This window comes from Triplophysa dalaica, chromosome 1 (assembly GCF_015846415.1).
Source record: "Triplophysa dalaica isolate WHDGS20190420 chromosome 1, ASM1584641v1, whole genome shotgun sequence".
In the NCBI taxonomy this organism is placed as follows: domain Eukaryota; kingdom Metazoa; phylum Chordata; class Actinopteri; order Cypriniformes; family Nemacheilidae; genus Triplophysa; species Triplophysa dalaica.
The window spans coordinates 20,531,366-20,552,428 of record NC_079542.1 but is presented as its reverse complement, the minus strand read 5'-3'; the positions used below and the strand labels follow the sequence as shown (position 1 = coordinate 20,552,428).

Here is a 21,063-nt window from a genome sequence, read left to right as displayed (position 1 = left end):
GTAGATCAGCATTGTTGCAAATTTCATTCGCCAATTTCATTTGCCTTTTCAAAGTCAGTCAGAAGATGATAGGTTCTCAAGTCAAACCCCATTTGTTGGTAAGACAGAACGTTTAGAGACCGAGAGAAAGGGAACTGACATTAGCGTAGAGGCCGCTCACAGAAAGTGTAAGAAAGTGACACGTTATGATGGATGTGTGTGTGTTCGCTTCCGACAAGCTAACTATATTGCGGCATAGACTACTTACGGTGAGTTAACAGTATTATCAGAGTGAGGTGAAAGCTATAATAAAGAGATAAGTTTTTAGTCTAGTTTCAAACTGATTGAGTTTGTCTTAATCCCTAGCCTGGCTGAGACGGCTATTCCGAAGTTTAGGAGCCAAGTATGAAAAGGATCATCCAACTTTAGAAGATTTTGACATTCTGGGTACTATTAAGAGAGAAGAGTTTTGGGACTGCAGTGTTTGCGATTGATTGTAATCTGACAATAGTTCACACAGATACTGAGGCGCTATACCATTCAATACTTTATAAGTTTTAAGCAGGATTTTGAAGTCTATTCGGAACTTAAAGGCCCTGTTTTTTCCCTGCTTTCAAAGCTTTTATGTGTTTTTGGGGTATTTAAACAATTGATGTTCATGTTCGATGTTCATTCTATTGGACCCGAGTTGTTTCATAGAATTGTTTTAGACAGAGGTAAGCGCGCACACACACAATATCAGAGTATTACACAGAACAGGTGACGTTAAACCAAGTTGATCAGGATTGCAAACCTTTACTATCACTTATTAAATGGTTAGTTCCAGTCCTTGATTCTGATTGGTACTACCAAGTAGGGATGTTCCTCAATTAGCATCAACAATAACCAGCAACAGCTTTGAAGGTCAGGTTTAGGACTTAAGCTTAGTTATTCTGTGTTATGGTATTGTTTTGATTTTGAAACTCAATTCTAGAAAATACATTAATGGTCTATGGAAGATTTATGTGCACACTTAGCTTTCTTTAATCATGAAGTGAATATTTCTTATGATGTTGACAGCAAGCTACTGTGTACATATAAACCGTATAAATGGATGTACGTACAGAAGTGTTTTCTGTCCTGCTGAGAGTGTATGGCTTATGTGGTTGTTAAATTGAAAGTATGCATCACAGCAGGAAGCAGGTCAGTAGCTTTCTGAAAAGCAATAAATTAAAATGACAAAAAACAGCTCCTTTCTCTTCTATTTCAGGGTTGCGTGCTTTTGTTGTTATTTCATGGTTGTAATCAGAATAGTGCATGATTTTAATTTTGTTTTGTTTCCTGTCAGATATACCTACAGGTAGCAGTAGGGGTTGTAATATTCTTCACGTTTTTAAGAAATTAGTCCTCATGATGCACAAGAAGGGTTATAGTGTGAATTGATCTTCTTATTTAATCTTATTTAACTCACAATTCAGAATATCTCAGGTAAATTTTACTCACAAAAAGTTAAGTTACAAAACATTAGCATAAGGGGCCTCTATAAATTGGTTCATTGGTTCGTGTCTCATTTTTTTATTTTTTTATTGAAGACATGCGGCAAACGCATCCAAATAGGGAGCGACTCGGTCCCGACACGCATGGTGTATATTTAAACTTCAACTTTTCAGAATCCCACACGTGCACCGCACGTCATGTGACAAAAACCAACCAATCAGCTGCCCCTTTTGTGGACCAATATACAGTAGACAAGCTCAGCAATTAATAAATATAGTTGCAGAGTTATTGCAAGGTATTTTCAGTGCATAAAGACCGTTCCATTGGAGGTGTGCGTGCCTGACCCCCAGTTATATTCCGGTTTGTGTTTGGCAAGTGTCTATCAATATAACTATTTATATTTGATTTAATTTGTGTCAGTATTTAGTTATATTATTATTTTATTGTATAATAATTGTATTAAATAAACGATTTGTTGAGTTTTGTTATATGTCAATTTATTAAATAAATAATTTGTTGAATGTGCACAGTTGTATGGTTGCATTTAAAGAAACCGTTACATTGACATCTAGTGGTTGAGCTTGGTATCGGAGTCTAATTTCAAAATATTGGAGATGCTAGTTTTGCCAAGGTAACAGTTCTTCTCGGTTTCTTTTTATTGTTATCAGAAATAATCTACAGCTACTCTAATGTTTGTGAATGTGTAACGGAAGTTCAGTTTGGGTCACATGGGCAGAAACCTTTGTTTATGTTGTTAAGATGAAACCGTCTATAAGCCATATGTCCTTTGTTAATAGCTCCTCGTCTTAACGGCTAGCTGGCCCATGGTTGCTTAGCAAGGTCTGATGCCAGGAGAGGATAAACTTCCAGGTGCTCTGGAGAAAATGGAAAATAGCACTGCGGCTCGCATCTTTCGCGCAGTTTTAGACGCAAAATGTGAACGGCCCTTGACTCAACTTTCCTTCTCTACTGTGCTAGCAATCTGCTTCTTTTCAGTAGAACAGATAGCATCTGTTTCAGCTCTTGCCTCACACCACTTCTCACTGTGGTCTCGCTGTTGTTGATTTAAGTCGCTTTAACATACACCCCACACTAATCAACTTTCACAAAAACAATCTGTCCCTCTCCTCTCATATTTATTTCTCTCTTCATTACTGCCATCCTCTTATGTTTTCAGTGATATTACAGGGAATGTTGGTCTCTGAGAAGTTAATGGATGTAGGTGACCCTCACCTTCATAGTGTCCCGGTTTCGATCAAGATGTTGACCTTATGTTTCAGTTTCATCTCATACACATGATTAAAAGTCTTATGTAGCCACGATGAATAACAGATAAACTCTTTTATAGGCTGTTTTGAGGCATTGGACGAATAAGGAGAATCTGAAGCACTGTAAAATGTGGTCCAGGTGTTCTCACAACAATATGTGCGTGGGATTAAAAAGGGATTTTATAGCCATTTGTTGTTTCTAGTTAAGTAAGAAGCACTATAAGCATTTGCATATATATTTGAAATGTTTTTTGTAAATTATTATTGAGAAAGCATAACTATTCAATTAGAAAACTAATTGGTTTATATCTTTTGTAAATGGATGACTTGAAAAAGGAAGCCCAGCATTCTGTAGATGTGAACTTTACTTTTTTATAAAGCATCTCAGGATGAGACTTGAAGAAACTGTCTGATAAAATGACAATTCTGCAAATTCAAGCAAATGGTAGCTACTCGAATACACTAAAATATAATGTAGCTTTGATTTGTTTTAGCTTTCTTTAGTCACAACATAATTCTCATTATCACATTTTTGGCGTGTACACTTTTCAAGGAAATAGTGTACTTATAGTTGTTGCAGCACATTAATCTGGGATTTCAAAAAGTGTTTTGACATGATAAATTACTGTCACGATTCTGTCTGTGTTTTCCTCGTTAGTTTGGACTTTTTATTTTGTTTCTTTTGTCTGTTTTCCGTCCTGTTTTTTAACTATTTGTAGTTCTTTTGTTCATTGGCTCTTGTTAATTGTTTCTCCCAGGTGTGACTAGTTATCTTGTTTAGTTGTTAGTGTATTTAAACCCCAGTGTTTCCATTGTTTAGTGTGAGTCCTTGTATGTTTGGTATTGGATCCAGTCCCAGTGGTTTGTGCAGTGTTCTTTGAATTATTTAAGTCCCTTAACACTGGTCCTTTAATTAATGTATCTGGTCATTGTTGCTAATGTTCCAGAAACGTCCTACACACGTCCTCATATAACGTTGTGAACTAATCCCATGAAGAACGTTTAAGCGACATGATGTACTGGTCTTCAGATAACCTGAACACTTGTCGTTTGCTTAATTAATCCGTTCATTTCTATTTATTATGTTATTTTGTGGGAAATTTATGATCAGAGTAAAATCTGTTAGAATGTCAAGACGAATGCAATAAATCCGAATTCTGACATCTATTAAAAAGGGGTTTAATTCGATACCACAACTAAACTGCATTTCTATTTATTTAGTGTGTGCGTCTGATATGTGCGTGCATGCAATCATTTAAACGTTAAAGGGCTCAGCATAGTCCAGGCGAATTGCGGTTTTGTTCTGTGTTTTGGGATAAAACAAACCTTTAAAACGTTGAGAGACAGTATAGTGTTTTTGAACAATCCAACACCCTTCTGTTTCTGGAGGCGGGGTTTACATGACGTATGCAATAGCCACTGCGCACGTTGAGAGAGGTATATTATACCCCAAAATTCTTCATGCAGCGCACTACTGTGTTTTCTCTCAAAATGTCCTCTGTGCTGCTTTCTTGCTCTTTTATTCATATTTAAAACGTTGCGCATATATCCCAATAGTTCCAGACAGGCGAGATTGATTCCCTGTGCATCTTCCCCGACAGTCTCGTCATTGACATGATAATATATTTGGCTTCAGTAAATGGAAATCACACATATGCTAGATGATAAATACGGTTAACCCCACTCCAGACATTATATTTGGGTGTGGCTCATGACTGAGCAATGAGGTGAAAGGTCAGGGGTCCCTTTGGGAGGCAGTTGCCGTTAGTAACCAGAGAGTCAGATTTGGATTGATTGAAGGTGGGGGAGGACTCTTAAATGCCTCTTTTAGTACATACAGTACTTGTGTTTTACACTCCCCAATAACAAGAGCAGGTGGAGAACAAAAGTGTGATTTCCTTTGAGAGCTTTTGTTCTGAGGGCTGGTCAGGATTTCAAGCAGTGAGTTTAATATTCGTTGGATACGCTGTAGCAAAAATATTAAAACATGCTGTTTATTTGTTTTTGGATGATTCAAGTCTATAAATCTAAGCAGCTTCACCCTCACACATACAAAGACTGTAAATTTGGAGGAGCAGAAGCACAATGAGAAGTGGTATAAGGACTGGTGATGGAAAGCGTAATTAAAGACAGAGAGGCAGAATGAACAAAAGGGAGAGAGGCAATAAAAGTTCCTCGCTGAGCTCTTGTTGCCGATGGCAACATGACAATGTTGTGAGCGTCTGTGAGAGTGAAGGAGAACTACACTAGATCCATTAAACGTCTGATGTGAATTTCACAGATGTGTGTGATTATGCTGCTTTTGCCAAAAGCATCTATAGTCAGGATTCACCCCACCAGCATTAATGTCTAATTGCCTTTTTCGTGTGAAATTCGTCAGCTTGCACAAGCATCTCACAAAAACATAAATCCTGCAATTTGCTGGTTCATATTTTTTCTAATTGCAATTTCGGCGTGAGGGATTTGTGAATGAATTGTGAAATGTTTTGAACTGGTATTATGTTTAGTTAACATCTCAACTAATCACTAATGCAACAAATGCATCAGAAGTTTAGTACAATTTAAACAAATGGTTCAATATTATTGGTAATAAAAACATTCCCTGAGAATTGTATATTTCAAGATTTGGTTGAAAATGACACATCCACAATGCTGGTATTGCCCAGATAATGTCAATAATGGCACCAGTTGTTTACTGTGCCGATGACTTAATAAGGCAGTTTGCTTAAAATCAAGACTGAGAAAAGATGTTGCCACTCAGTTGGAGCTTTTCAATGATGGTGTTGGACTAGGTTTGCAATGAACATTACTAAGACTCAATGACTGAAATTGATCATGTGCTGAGAGTGATGTTACTTCTTCTCAGAGATCAATACACCCCAATGAGGCTTGAATCTGTGGAAGTCGTGCTGCTTATTTCTTCTGTGCCACACATCAAGATATGCTTTTGTTTAGTCAGCAGTATGCTGGTATTTAGTGCTTTATGGTGCTGTTTCCCAATGTTTTCAACATTAGTAAATGTCAATGACAGTGAGGGCTCTGAATTGGAAGCATGGTGTTTCTTTTAATCTGATCACAACGAAGAAAGCAGTTTAGATAGTATAGCTCGTCTTGTACGGTTGCGCACCCGGTGCAGAACTGTAATTGCACCAGATGGATTCATCAGATTCCTTTTGTGAAGAAGTTTATTGTTCAAAATAATTAATGTGAGGTTGAGGCAAAAGTCAGAATATGCCTAAAACAGAATAAGGTCAAAGCCAAACAAATCTCATGTAATGGTATGGCTACAAATCCAATATACTGCACATGATAACAGGCCAATGAGTCATGGACTGAATATACAATTTCAAAGACAATGTAATTCTCAGTGTTACAGTAAACCTGCAATATTTCATGAAGATTCAAACAAAGACTTGGCTGTATGCATCCGTTTTGTGCTACAGTTGAGTATCCTGACATGGTTGAACAGTTATACTATTTCAGGCTTACAACAATGGACATTCTTGTTGCACTCTGGTGGTTTCTCACAGCGTATACAAGGAAATTTTGTTATTTACAAGTACTCCCATGGGGAAGACACAACAAAGACTGAATCATTCTCTCCCTTTTTGGCTAATATTTACTTGTGTATTTTTGTCATTGTTTATTAGTTGTTAAGATGGTTATACCTTTCTCTTTGGCAGGACTGATGTTTTCAGTGATGGTATACTTGTAAGCAACTCTAAATGGCTCAGAGGAAGAGGCAAGGGACCAACGGCAGCATGTCCACAGCAGAGCCTCACGTTTCACCTACACGCTCTTGCCCCCCCCACTACCAAAACCACCCAAGCAACGAGCTCCCTGAGGTGGAATATGTAGAGCGCCCGGATTCTGAGATTTCCCAACACCACAACCAAGATGAGTCTGATTTGGCAGACAGCAGACCGACCACACCCACCACCCCAGACCACGCCCACAGAGACTACCACAGCCATGCGGACAGCCTGGATGGAGACTCCAGCTCAGACTACGTCAACAACACCTCTGATGAAGAGGAAGATGATTATGATGAAGGACTCCCAGAGGAGGATGAAGGTGTGACATATTACATCCGATATTGCCCCGAGGACGACAGTTACCTGGAAGGCATGGACTGTAATGAACCCAAGTATGCACACGAGGATGGTCGCATGGCGCCACCTCCAGACACGGACGATTGCCAGGAAGCAGTTGAGGAATGGGTGGAGGGAGACGAGGATGAACATGGCGATGGAGAGGTACGTTGCGAAGTGCTCGAGCAAGACTCTGACCAACAGGTGTACGATGGCAGACCTGAACCTGTCCTTGACCACCACCAGTGTTACCCAGATCCCCAGCAGGACCAACTCCCAGCTGAAGACCAGGAAGGACAGGATGTTGAGGGGAGTGAGGACTACTGCCCTGAACAAGAGGATGAACCACAGGTGGACACAGACAGAGAAGATTACTCAAGCGACTACTACGCCACAGAGGACAATGGGAACTCCATGCGTGTTTCACCCTACCGGGGGCATAAGGGCTCGGGGGGAGAGGCGGGAGATGAGGCAGAGGAGGACATTGATCAGATAGTGGCCGAGATTAAGATGAGCATGAGTATGGGAAGTCTAAGCAGCAGCACTGATCAGAGTCCTGACGAACTCACACCTGATCCAGCACCGAGTGGGTACCAGCCAGAGACACGCTCCAAACCCGATCCCGCCCCGTACCCTCAGCCGCATCGTCATGATGGCAGACCAAAATCCCTCAATATTCCCCCTGCCAGACATAACCCTGAACTCCAGAGGAGCTTTAAGGTACGGCCTCACACCCCAGATGAGAGACAGAGGTGGACACAGGATCAAGTGAGAGAGCAGGTAAACAGAACTGTTATGAGCTGTGAATGCATTTGCTTTTGAAATATAAATATATTTTTCTACGGATGACCTTTGTCTAGTAAATGCATACTGCCCAGCCACATCATAGTAACCAGCATGCAACTGCTTAGCAACCAAACAGAATACCATTGCATAGACATAGCTCCTTAACTAAAAGCATGTTTAGTTGATAAATAATTGGATGGCTTTACAATTTTGCAGCTAAACACTGAAAACCTGAAATTATGATTATTGGTCATGGTTCTAATAAGATACAATACTGGTTGAGCTTGCTCCTAAGAGGACCTTTACAAATAATAAGCAGGTAGTAAAACATTTGGGTGTTTATTATGATACCAATCAAAACTTTGAGTTCCCTATCAAAAGCTACACTCGATGCTGCGTTTCAAAGGCTATGGGAGAACAGTCTTTGTTTGACCGGTTATGAAGCACGTGTGTAAAACACGGCAAAAATTATTATGGCTTTAAATAACCTCGGCAGGTGATGTGGCAAATTATACCCGCTCCTGCCGGTTATAAATACGTGTGAATGCGGACACGTCATCAGGTTCTTTTGTCTTCAAGGACCACTTTGTGTGTGCGGTGGTTGTGAGGGAGAACGGTACTTCTTCTGAGCCGGCGGAGGACGAGGTTTCCCTTGTTTCTGCGGGGTTAGATAGCTCCGCCTCGGGGCGTTCATCTCGCGATATTAAAGTGGTTGAGGATCTACTCGGGGCGGTAACCAAGGCAGTCGACAGGCTCAAACTTGAAGATGCTCCAAAGAGTTCAAAGCTCAACGACAGATATCTGTCGGGTGGCTGGAGGGATGAGCCCCAAAATCGGGCTCTCACTTTCTTTGAGGATCTCCACTGCGAGCTGTCTCGCTCATGGCAGAAACCTCACTCCTCCTATGTTTTCGTGCCATCGACGTTGATTTATTCGACCGACGTTGGCACAAGGACACGGGGATACACTGCGATGCCCAGGGTGGAAGAGACGCTTGCTAGCTATCTCTCCCCTGGGACATCGTCGTCCCTGAAAAAGCCTTCTCTTCCCACCAAGCCTTGCAGAGTCACGTCTGCGCTGGTGGGAAAGGCTTTTCAGGCAGCGTGTCAGGCTGGTGCTGACCCGCACACCATGGCGGTTTTGCAGGCGTACCAGGCTGACATAGTGGATGATGTCAGCACTGGCGAGGTGATTGACGAAGCATTGTTTCAGACCTACGCTGCGCCGATTTGTCTCTCCGTGTAACCAAACAAACGGCCCGTGCCATCGGCCGTTCTATAGCTGCTTTGGTTGCTGTGGAGAGGCATCTGTGGTTGAACCTCACGGGCATCAGGGACAGGGAAAGAGAATGCTAGATGTTTGGTTGTCTCCTGCCATATCTCAGGCCACCATACATCTGGCATCCCCCCAATGAGAAGTGCCAAAATTGATACCCCTTTCGGAGAAAAGCTGGCAGCGTGGAAACTACTGCCAGGTATCTCTCCATGGGTTGAAAGAGCCGTAGACCAGGGCAACAGGATAAAATTAGCATATCGCCCTCCGCGAACGGCGTGGTCTTCACGTCCATGCAACGAGCGAGCAAATCTGTTGGCACAAGAATTACAAGCTCTGCTGGTTAAAGGGGCCACAGAATGTGTTCCCCTACAAGACAGAGAATTAGGCTACTTAAGCCGGTATATTTTAGTTCCCAATAGGGGATGGGCGATTGCGTCCGAAGACGCACATGTTCAAAATGTTGACAATCAAGATGATTATGTCTTACATTCAGTCCCACGACTGGTTCGTGACGAACGATCTGAAAGATGCATACTTTCATAAAGAGATCCTGCCACAACACAGGAAATTCCTGAGGTTCGCTTTCGGAGGCAAAGCTTACCAGTATCGGGTTCTTCCATTTGGCCTTGCCTTGTCACCCCACACATACACAAAATGCACCCTGCGACTCCAGTGCATCCGCAGTTGAATGACATAGATGACTGGCTGAATTTTAGCTCAGTCTTGCGAGTTAGCGCTTCGACATCAGGATGTCATCCTATCTCATCTCAAAACTCTCGGGTTAAGACTCAACGCCACAAAGAGCGCTCTCTCCGCTACGTAAAATACAATGTATTTAGGGATAATATGGGACTCGACCGCAATGCAGGCACAACTGTCTCCTGCACATGTCGAATCCATCCTGAGCACACTGAGAGGCATCAGGCTAGGCCAGAAAGCTACTCATAACTTTCAAAGAGTTCTAGGTCTCATGGCGGCAGCTTCCACGGTGATACCTCTGGGACGCCTGCACAAGAGACCGTGTCAGTTGTGGCTCAAAGCCAGGGGGTTTTATTCAATGGCCAACTCCCATAGGCAGACAAGGGTGACGTGCCAGGGGCTTCTCACCCTTACTATGTGGTACAGACCTCGGTTTCTGACTTTAGGTCCCACTCTCGGTCCTTGTTGTCGTAGCAAGGTGCTAACGACAGACACATCCCTTATGGGTTGGGGTGCGGTCTTAAATGACTGTGCAGCCCAAGGGATCTGGAGAGGTCATCTTCTCGATTGGCACATCAATTGCCTCGAAATGATGGCTGTATTTCTGGCCCTGAAATACTTCCTCCGGTAGTTACGAGGCTACCATGTCCTAGTGCGGGGGGACAACCCTTCAGTAGTCTTGTACATAAATCAACAGGGCAGGCTGCGGTTGCGCCACCTGAACCAAATGGCCCAGCAAATCCTGCCCTGGGAAGAGGGCAAATTCTTGTCCCTCATAGCGATTCACATCCCGGGGCATAGGAATGAGGGAGCAGACTTGCTATCCAAACAAGCTGTGACAAACGGGGAATGGAAACTCCACCCCGAAATAGTCAAACAAATCCGGAAAGAATTTATGAAGCGGATATGCACCTCTTTGTTTCGCAGGAGACGGCACAATGTCCCCTCTACTTCTCTGACTCATCCAGCTCCCCTGTGTCTGGACGTGATGGCCAATACGTGGCCCAGACTGCGTCTTTACACATTTCCTCTGATAGCTCTGCTTCCTGGAGTCCTGGCAAAGGTCTGTCAACAGGGCTCGCGCTTCTTATTGATGGCTCCCCGTTGGCCAACCAGAATCTGGTTCTCAAACCTAGTATCCCTCATCAACGACTCGCCATCGGCGATCCCAGTCAGGAGAGACGTATTGTCTCAGGCAAAGGGGACAGTGTTTCATCCCCATCCTGAGCTCTGGACCCTCCATGCTTGGCCCCTGAAGGGCACCAGCTGAGAGATGTCAAGCTTCCTTCTGATGTAGTAGAGACTATTCTAAGTGCTAGGCCTCCCTCCACTAGAAGGAGCTACGCCCTAACATGGAGCGATGTTGACAGATGGTTCATTGCACACCATGCAGACCCAATTACTGTCAGATCGTTTCTGCAAGATAAATTGTCCTCAGGGACAAGCCCTGGTACTCAAGGTTTATGAGGCCGCCATTTCGGCCTGCCACGCCCTGATTGAGGTGGTTTCTGTGGGAAACACCCTTTAGTCGCCCGCTTTATTTGTGGATCGAGGCAGCTGATGCCAGACAGACAGTCCCTCCATGGGACTTAGCGACAGTGCTTGAGGGTCTAGTTAGTGCCTCCTTCGAACCTATGGAGTCAGCGCCTGTCAGGCTTCTGACCTTTAAAATGGATTTTCTAATGGCAATCACCTCTCTTCAGAGAATCTGAGATTTGCAGGCGCTCTTGACCTCGCCGTCCTGTTTAAATTTTGCCCATGGGATGGTCAAAGCTATTCTGCATCCTCACCCGAGGTATTTGCCTAAAGTTCCGTTCTCCACCGTGCATCCGGTTATTCTTGAGGCCGTTCACGACGTCGGAGCAGGAACGATTACACCTACTGTGTCCAGTACGTGCTTTTCAGATTTACGTCCACTGCACTAGCCAGTGGCGTAAATCAGAGCAACTTTTTATATGCTATGGGGGCCGCAACAAAGGGGCGGCTGCAACCAAGCAAACAATATCACATTGGGTGAGGGATGCTATTGCTCTGGCCTATGAGGCACGCGGTCAAGCTTCACCTCTAGGAGTCAGAGCTTATTCCACAAGGGGGGTTTCATCGTCTATGGCCTTAGCAAGAGGTGTCCCCTTGCAGCAAGTGTGTGATGCGGCGGGCTGGTCCTCTCGGCACACATTTGTTCGATTTTATAGTCTGGATGTCCATGCCACTCCCGGCTCACATGTCCTGGAGTCTACATCCCAGAGTCGTATCTGAGGCCTCCTCTCGGATTGTGCACACACGTCACACAACCGAAAGTCTCGGGTTACTTGGCTGTAACCCTGTTCCCTGAAAAAGCGGGAACGAAATGCCGGACATCCTTTCAGACAAAGTCAGAACCTAATGACGCGTCCAAATTCACGCATATTTATAACCGGCAGGTGCGGGTGTAATTAGCCATGTCACCTGCCGAGGTTATTTAAAGCCAAAATATTTTTTGCCGTGTTTGACACACGTGCTTCACAACCGGTCGAACAAAGACTGTTCTCCCATAGCGTTTGAAACGCAGCATCTCGTTCCCGCTTTTTCAGGGAAAATGGTGACAGCCAAGTAACCTGAGATGTTTCCTGTCAAGAAATTGGTTTTCTCTTGTTTTTATCTGTTAAAAGATATTTCTAAAGTGAGACAGTTTTCAAATTTTAAGGACACAGAGAAGCACATTCAATATTTAGTTTTTTCCCGTCTTGACTATTGTAATGCCTTGATTTCTTCTTTAAATCAAAAAAATGTATTGCCTTTACAGTTAGGACAGAATCCTGCAGCCAGACTACTAACACAAACTAAACTAAATGAATTCATCATATTACACCTGTTTTAGCTTCTTCACATTGGTGACCAGTTTGGAACCTTTGTACTTAGCTGAGCTTTTGACACCAAATGAAACAGCGAAATGTCTGAGATCTTTTAAAGAAATACTAGTAGTTCCAAGAACTAGATATAAAACTATATGGGATAGAGCATTTACAGTGAGGGCTCCTAAAGTATGGAATAGTTTGCCTGAGGATATCAGAGCATCGGATTGCGTGTCTTTTTTTTAAAATCTCGACTTAAAACGTACATGTATAGATGCTTTTAGGATTGTGCGGTAGCTCTTCTGGGATGTAAGTGTCTGTAATGTATGTTATGTAAAGCACTTTTTGCGTCGTAGCTTGAAAGTGCTATAAAAATATAATTTTACCTGCATACTAACTTACCTTAACTACACAAATATTGAAACTACGTGATGCCTACAAAAGGATTTTCAATCATTCAAACATTCAATATTCAAATATACAATAGATACATGACACATTTTGCAAATGTATGCACATGTTAGACTACTAGACCTGTCACCCATATTACATTTAAAGCTATTACCTTTACCCTTTTTTGAGGGTCAGATTCCAAAATATAAATAGGACGCGGGCCAGTGTCTTTACCCTATCCTTATTTCTTCTATTATTTTGTATTTCTGTTATTTGCTTTATTTTGTTACTTTTATGCTGTTTGTTGCTGTTACATAAAGGTCATATATTAAAACATGTATACAATATTGCATCCAGTATATATATATATATATATCAGATATTGTCTTTTTAGTTGTATTTTATTTTCCTTAACATGTTTAACTTTAAACTAAGTTAGCACACACTTTTATCCAAAGCTACTTAAAAATTAGGGGAAAAACAACAGAAGCAGTTTGTGCAACAAAACAACAACAATGCATAAGTTCAGTAAAACTGGCCTCAGTTAGCCTACCACAGTATATGAAGCTAAGAATGTCTTTTTTGGGAGGGATAGGACAGTAGAAAAGAAGTAGAAGACTGTACTGATGGGTAAGATGTTGACGGAAGATATGTGTTTTTAGACGAATCTTAAAGACAACTACAGAATCCGCTGATCTTGTGGCAAGAGGGAGATCGTTCCAGAGTCGTGGAACACATCCGGAGAAAGTGCGTGAGAGTCATATTAGTTTACCCTAAATGAAATTGCTGAAAATATACTCACCCCTAGTCCCCCAGTAAATCCAAGATGTGGGTGGCATTGTTTTTTACAAGAAGACAACACAAAAGTTTTTCAACACAAAAGTAATCCCTGCCCCTTGTGATGTTAAATAAGCATTTTATAAAGCAAAAAACTGATTATTGCTATTATCGCATCTTCGAGTGAATTCCAATCACATTAATGTGCCCCATGCACTTAGACGGGCAGATCCTTTGTAGTGAGAGTTCTGGAGGGAGATGGACTGCTGTCTCTCGTAAATATAGCCGTATATTCATACATAATGAATGCAGTAATAAAAACAACACAGTTGATCCCTTATCTGAAACAACCGTTCAGGTGGTGCACCCTTCCTGCAGTTACTTTCAAGGGCGAAAGACGCACTTTAGAATACGACCTATTGCATGTGCAAACCGATTGACTGAGGCTGTGGATTGCCAGTTATAACCTTGTAAAAACATGAAGTCCTTGGACAGACCGATCAAATTGCTTTATAAACATCAGTATATCAGTATGAGCTGCGCGAATTACTTTGGATTGAATGTAGCAGAGTTTTGGACTTTCAAAGATGTGGCGTCTCAGAACGTACACTTCTTAAAGCACACCGTTCTTAAAGTCTCTCCACTTATTTGAAATGTTAAGGTGGGCCAGATCAAGATGATTGGGAGGCCGCATTTGGCCCACGGACTGCCAGTTCACTAGACCTGCTTTAAAGGGCGCTCTAGTGTTGCCTTGGGTGCTTTTAAAGGGATGTCACCCATCGTGACATTGACTGAGCTCATTATAATGGAAAGGTAAAACAAAACTTGGTGGTGCTTTATGGCAAAGATTTTCCTCAATAAGATCAAGACGGTGAGATCTAGAGCATTAAGTTGATTTAGTCTTTTATGCTCTCAAGAGCTAACGCTCAAATATGATATTTGAAGATAGCTTTGAATTTGATGTTTTAAAAAATAATGTGTTCGCATTACATTTTCTGAAAGCTCTTCCAATAAATAATTTGTAGAGAGTGATTTATTCTTGCCATTTATTTGTTCGTTTAAAGAGAAGCTCTCAGTTTGAGCAGTGAGTTGGAGCGGATGAGATAAAAATCTGCCAGAAACGAGAGTTCTCTTGTGGTAATACAGACATCATAGAAATCCTGATCAAAGCATTTCTTAAAACTCCTGCATTTAAATTTCATTACTTATGATTTATGCATCCTTTTTTATTGTTGAGGAATAAACAAATGTTTACCATGGTAGAATACATTACTTGAGAAACTTGTTAAGGCCTTATCCATTATGGTGACCTGGTGCATTGTGGGGGTGTTATATTTTTCATTCTCTTTTTTCTTTATTTTCTCCTAGCATACTTAAACAGTATTTTTCTATAAATGCACTGCTATGGGTTTTTTTCTGCGTTATGTTAGTTAGTAGATTCTTCACACCATGGCCTAATCTGTCTGAAGCGGACCTCATAACCAGAGATTTGTTTGTTGACAGACATTTATTTCCCAGGGAACATAATTGCTACTCAAAAAAATATCCTCTATGCTGTTAGTTTGCTTTAGCAAATTAAAGCAACAGTTCACCCAAAAATGTCTCTCTCTTCATTTACTCACCCTTAAGATGGTAGGCAATGGTGGCCAATAACTGCTTGGCTATCAGCATTCTTACAAATATCTTTCTCTTGTGTTCCTCAGAACAAAGAAATATATACAGATTTGGAACAAGGGTGAGTAAATTACAGATTTTTCATTTTTGGGTGAACTGTTCCTTTAAATCTGACATGCAGTCTGATAACCTGAACCAGAAAACCAAGTTGTCCAGTTTACACAGCACACATGAAAATGAGAGGAGCTGCTGACTTTGTAGATGAAGTCTGGATGACCTGAGTTTGAATAATTCGTTTTGCTACTTATTACCGGAGGATTTAAAATGCCTTACTCTGCAGTTATGCAAACAGAATAGAAAATTAGATCTGTCCACGGGGGAATTAAGTGATGGTGTGAGATTTAGTCTGATTCCCTCAATTGTCCAGGGAATGTCTTGCAAAGTTCTATTGGCCTCCTGCTTCTTTATTGCCTTTGGGCAGTGAAGAGATTGCAATTTATTCTGTGAGGCAACACATGAATTTCATCAAGTAATAATGTCCTAATGTGCAGTAGACAGGGGAATACTCCTAAACTCCCCTGCAGTTAAATAACTGTAATCTAGTGGTGAGGTTGGGAATGGCAACCAATGGAACACTGCACCCCTCCCCCCTCCCTTTTGAAGCACCATGATGGCTGACACAGGACTAAGATGTTGTCACATTTTTGCTTCTTTGCCAAAAGAAAAAAACATATTTAAGAAACGTGTCCGTAGAGCAGTTTGTTCGTTAAGGGATCCTGTAGAAACAACATGGCGACTTCCATGCAAGGGGACCCGCGGTGTATGTCGTTAAAAATAGCTCATTAAGGTAATAAAAACACAACGCTTCATTATGTAAGGTCCTTATACACATCTGAACACATTTATATCACATAGCATTTCTATCAATAGATCCTCCAAAATAGATCTTCCTTTAAAGGCAAAATTTGGGGAAAAAAATATATTTAATATATATATAATATCATTTAATGAAATCAGTTTCTGTTTACTTCAATATTTTTGATCTGAAGAGCATCAAATTGTTCAGAGAGTCATGCTGCAACATACAGTATTGCTGCTGTCTTTCTGAAACCTTTCATCTCCATATCTCATGATTTTTATTTTGTTCCATAAATCATTATTATTAGTCACCCTTTATGTTTGTCGCTGAATTTTGCAAAAAAATCTAACCAATAAAAAGTATAAAAAAAAATGCTTAGACAACACAATATTTTGATTATTCGATTTCCTGAAAAACGCTGAATTTGGACGTCCAAGTTGTCGGAAGGACAACGACAATATTATATTTTTGGTCTTTAGTTTATTTATTTCCTTTAATTCCATATTTTTGAAGGTGTCTTATAGTGCAGAACAGCCAAGGAAACAACAGAGGTCAGATCTCAATGGGCCGCTGGAGAACAACAATGTCCCTGAGGTGAGCCTGTAAATGTACAACACATTAACCAATCAATAGCTGACAGTATGCACCCACATAATCACCACATCAGACCATCAAATCTGTTCTAGTCAATGCCAGCCTGTCATCTTAATCACTGCATCTTTGTCTTGCTTCCTTTCAGATTTTCCTGTTTTTATTCCAGACTATCTAAGCTGTTAACAGCACCACTTCTCTCCCCCATGTAATGTGTTGATGTAGCAAAATAACTGGCTTTGCTCTTTCATGCCCTGGTTGTGATGTATATACACACATAGAGGGAGATTCGGCCTTGACTTTCCTGTTCTAATGCTACCATAAACATTCTTTATGCGCAACGTAACCTCCATAAGAGCCCCGCTGTACACGAGAGCCATAAAAAGGAGGGAGATTGTCTAGGCAGTTACTCAAGGCGGGTAAAGAGATGTTCAGAACAGGTTTTATAGCAGTAATGAGCATCCAAGGTCATTTCTCAACATGTTCAATGCAGGATTTTATAATTTTTAGTGTTTGCTGCCATGAATTTTGTATTGAAGAAAACAGCTTAAATAACGACATGGAGGAGGTAACCAGTCACATAACCAAATGAAATCAATGAATTAAGGTTGTATGTGTCAGGAATGTTTATTGTTAAACCATCATGAAGTTCACGGTCAGATTGTTAAAGAATTTCAAGATCTTACAGTAAATATGATTGAAAGTGTGACTGATTTTCTTCTTACCTTTTATGAGAAAAAATCCAATAGGACAAACTATTTGTTGAGGTTCATTGAAACTATTCAAAGCACTGAATCCTTTTCTCACAGTATAATGTAGCTGGCCCATTATTGGATCTGGATGTATTTTTCTTACTGTAACATGGTATTAAAGAAATATTCTGTCACGCTATTAAGTTTTATGGGTAACACTTTATTTTACTGTCCCCTTGTTACACATATTTACTATAGGATTTATTATACAATATGCATAATAACATGTTACTAACCCTGAACCAAGCCCTAACCCTTAAGTAAGAACATGTAGTTAATTTTTATTATTCAGTTCTTAAATGTATAATTACACTGTATGGGCACTGTAAAATAAAGTGTAACCATTTTATGCTTTTTACAAAACCAAAAGATTCAGTTTTTCTTCAACGTTCTAAAGGTTAACAGGACTTGTGACAGTTCAACCAGAAATGAAAAACCTTGTCCTCATCCCCCTTTTGTCACTTCAAAACTTTATGACATTATTTCTTCAACAGAACACATAAGAAGATATTTTGAGGAAATTTGGCAACAGATTGAACAGCTCCTGCGCCCATTCAATTCTATTGTGTGGACACAAAATCAAAACACAAAAAAGTGAATGGGTGGCGGCTATCAACATTCTTAAAAATATATTTTTTGTGTTTGCAAATTCATGCAGTTTTGAAATGACAGGGGTGTGCGTAAATGATGACAGAATTTTCATTTTTGGGTGAATCATCATCACTTTAATAAATGTGTGGTAAGCATATCTCATCCCCTTTGCTTACATCAAACATGTTTTTCTGTTTCTTAGCCAACAAAGAAGACGGCCTCATTTCCCAGCTTTGTGGATGGTAAGTGAGCGTCTCCTGTCTTTCTTTTCTGCATCTGCCCAAAATGTATTTTAAAATGAAATAATTTCAAAACCAAATCAGATTTACCAGACCATGACAGAAGAGGAGATTAAAGTGCTGTGCTGAAGAAAGCTAATAATGATGTTCCCTTTCTGTCGGTCTCTCGACGTTGTGTCGAGAACGACAGATGGGGTTCGCCCTTGAGAACCAATCAACTCTGACTACTATAGAAAAGGCCAATGAAATTTGGCGAATGCAATTTGCATGCCGGGCTCCGCCCCCGGAAATCCGGTATAAAAGGAGGCCGGCGTGCAGCATTCACTTACCTTTTGTTCTTCAGAGCCATCGCTCATGAGTACAACTCAGGATTCAATCCTCTACAACTACACGCTGGTGCTACGACGTGTTACAGCGGATCGTCCCTTTCTGCAGCGACCTTCCCCTGGGCGTCTCGGCGGTTCCGGAGGTGTTAGAGATTTTTTCTAAAAGTCCTTTTCAGGACTGACTGAGCATTCTCCAGCGCGGCATGTCCCGCTGTTCTCTTGGGTGCGGCACCCTCATCGAGGAGGGGGATGGACACGATCGCTGCATTAGGTGTCTGGGCGTCCAGCACACTGAAGCAGCGTTCGTTGACACATCTGCCTGCACTGCGGGCAGATTGTCATTCAGAAGTTGCGGTCACGGGTGGCTGTCTTCCTACGGGAACCAGCCACCATTTCGTCTGCTACCCGGGCTGTGACATCTGTGGCTACGGCCCCGATGACCACCCACGTTAGCAGCGTTAGTGATACGGGGAACTCTGCGAACGTAAACCCGCCAGCCAAGTGCTCACGGGCCGATCGCACCCCGATTCGCTCTTCTGAACGTTCCCCAACCGGCGGTGGCATACCGTCCGGATCCTCACGCACACACTCGGAAACGATGTGTGACGTAGATGAGATGTCGCTCGCAGCATCGGAGGGAGACTGGCATCCGACTCTGCCGAATCCAAACTCCACCCCCAGCGGTCGAGTTCAGGAGGAAGCAGAAGTGATGTCATCCGTGCTAACCCGGGGATACGTGGTTCCCGAGGTCGGTGCGCGGTGCAAACCGCGCCCACCCCGGGTGCCATGTTTTTCCCGGAGGTGCATGAGGAGCTGTGTAAAACTTGGAACGCTCCTCTCACGGACCGTTCCAGTGAAACCAGCTCCGGCTCCCTTACTTCCCTCGATGGTGAGGCAGCCAAGGACTGCGTCGAGATCCCCCGGGTGGAACGTCCGCCTGCGGTGCACCTGTGCCGCGGACGGCTACCACCTGGGGGGGGATCGACCACTCCTACCGTCCAAAGCACGTAAGACTTCGGCATCACTGGTGTCGAAAGCTTGCGATGTTGCGGGCCAGGCTGCCTCCTCTCTCTATGCCTTGGCCATCCTGCAGGTCCGCCAGGCCAGGGCGTTGAGAGGGCTCCACGAGGGTAAGGCCGACCCGGGTATAATGCAGGATCTCCGTGCCACCGCTGACAGCGCTCTACGGGCGACTAAGGCGGCGGCACGGGCCCTGGGTCGGACGATGTCCACGGTAGTGGTCCAGGAGAGACACCCCCGGCTATACCTTGTGCAGAAGAGTGACAGCAAGGAAGTCCGCTTTCTTGATGCACTCATCTCGCAGGGTGGGTTGTTGGTAACACCGTCGAGGACTGCGCTCAGCAGTTTTTTGACGGCGAAGCAGACAGTGGCAATTAACCACATTTTTTTCACGCCGCGACTCGGCCGCCTACAGGCCTCCGAGATCTCACGTGACGTCTGCTTCCCTGCAACCCAGGACCCTTTCGACATCGGCTCCGGTTCCTGTGCCCCCACAGGCGGCACCCCGGAAGCAGAGGTCGAGGGGGAAACCTCCACCCCGTCAGCAACCTCCTCGCGAGAAGGGACACTGACGGGAAGACCCCAGGGAGAACAACATCGGGCCCGAACCTTCACAGCCACGGCTCTGATCGGTCGGTACGGGACGACTCCTGCCTCGTCACCAAAGCCGGGCCCTTGTTAGGGCTTGGCGCCCACTTACTCACTGAGTTTTTTGTTCTCCCCGGGTTTACTTGCAGCCGATCGCACACTCCACTGGACTGTGCTCGGCGAACCGACCTCACACCCTGGCGAGGCGTGAGGTCGTACACATATACGACAGCCGTCACCACTCTCAAACCGACAGTGCGTGCCGTTGTCCCGCCAGGCAGGTAAGCAGGCGGAGCAAAAACCTTCCCTCCGGGGACTCCCCGCGACATGGTTAGCTCCGCCAGCCGACGAACCACCCCCCGTGGGAATGATGAAGCAGACCGTCCCCTTGGTCACCCTGTCACAGTCCCTGGGAGCTCGAGAGCTGCCCACACTGTCTCGCTGGCTAATGAGGGCGGTCCGTCTTGGTTACTCGATCCAGTTCGCCAGAGACTCACCCAAGTTTCGGGGCATCATCTCTCCCTCTGTCAGAGGCAGGGACGCCTCCGTACTTCGGGTAGAGGTCCCCACCCTTCTGGCAAAACAGGCATCGAGTTCGTCCCTCAAAACCAAGATGTTCAGTGGGTCACCACCCGCACTTCATCGTTCCCAAGAAAGACGGCGGGTTGCCCCCAAAGGCTGCGTACCCTGAACAGAGCACCTTCACAAGCTGCCATTCAGGGTGCTCACACAGAGGCGCGTCCCGACATCTATGAGGTGTCAGGATTGGTTCGTGGCAATCGACCTGAAGGACGCTTACTTTCATGTCTCGATCCTCCTCGACACCGGCCGTTCCCACGGTTCGCGTGCGAGAGGCGGGCATATCAGTACAGAGTCCTCCCTTTCGGTCTGTCCCTGACCGCCCTTTC

General features: G+C 43.3%; 1 protein-coding gene across 5 annotated transcripts in view; it reads left to right on the top strand.

The window, feature by feature from the left end:
* The window catches only part of apba2b (amyloid beta (A4) precursor protein-binding, family A, member 2b), an 84,190-nt gene that overhangs the window by 40,490 nt on the left and 22,637 nt on the right, over positions 1 to 21,063 (top strand). For 4 of the 5 annotated variants that reach the window (XM_056747645.1, XM_056747665.1, XM_056747637.1 and 1 more), the window contains 3 exons: positions 6,407 to 7,594; positions 16,562 to 16,642; positions 18,185 to 18,224. In XM_056747645.1, the coding sequence (XP_056603623.1) occupies positions 6,449 to 7,594; positions 16,562 to 16,642; positions 18,185 to 18,224 (1,267 nt within the window). In that variant the 5' untranslated portion in view covers positions 6,407 to 6,448. The remainder of the gene's footprint in view (positions 1 to 6,406; positions 7,595 to 16,561; positions 16,643 to 18,184; positions 18,225 to 21,063) is intronic. The other variant, XM_056747673.1, reaches the window with a different exon arrangement.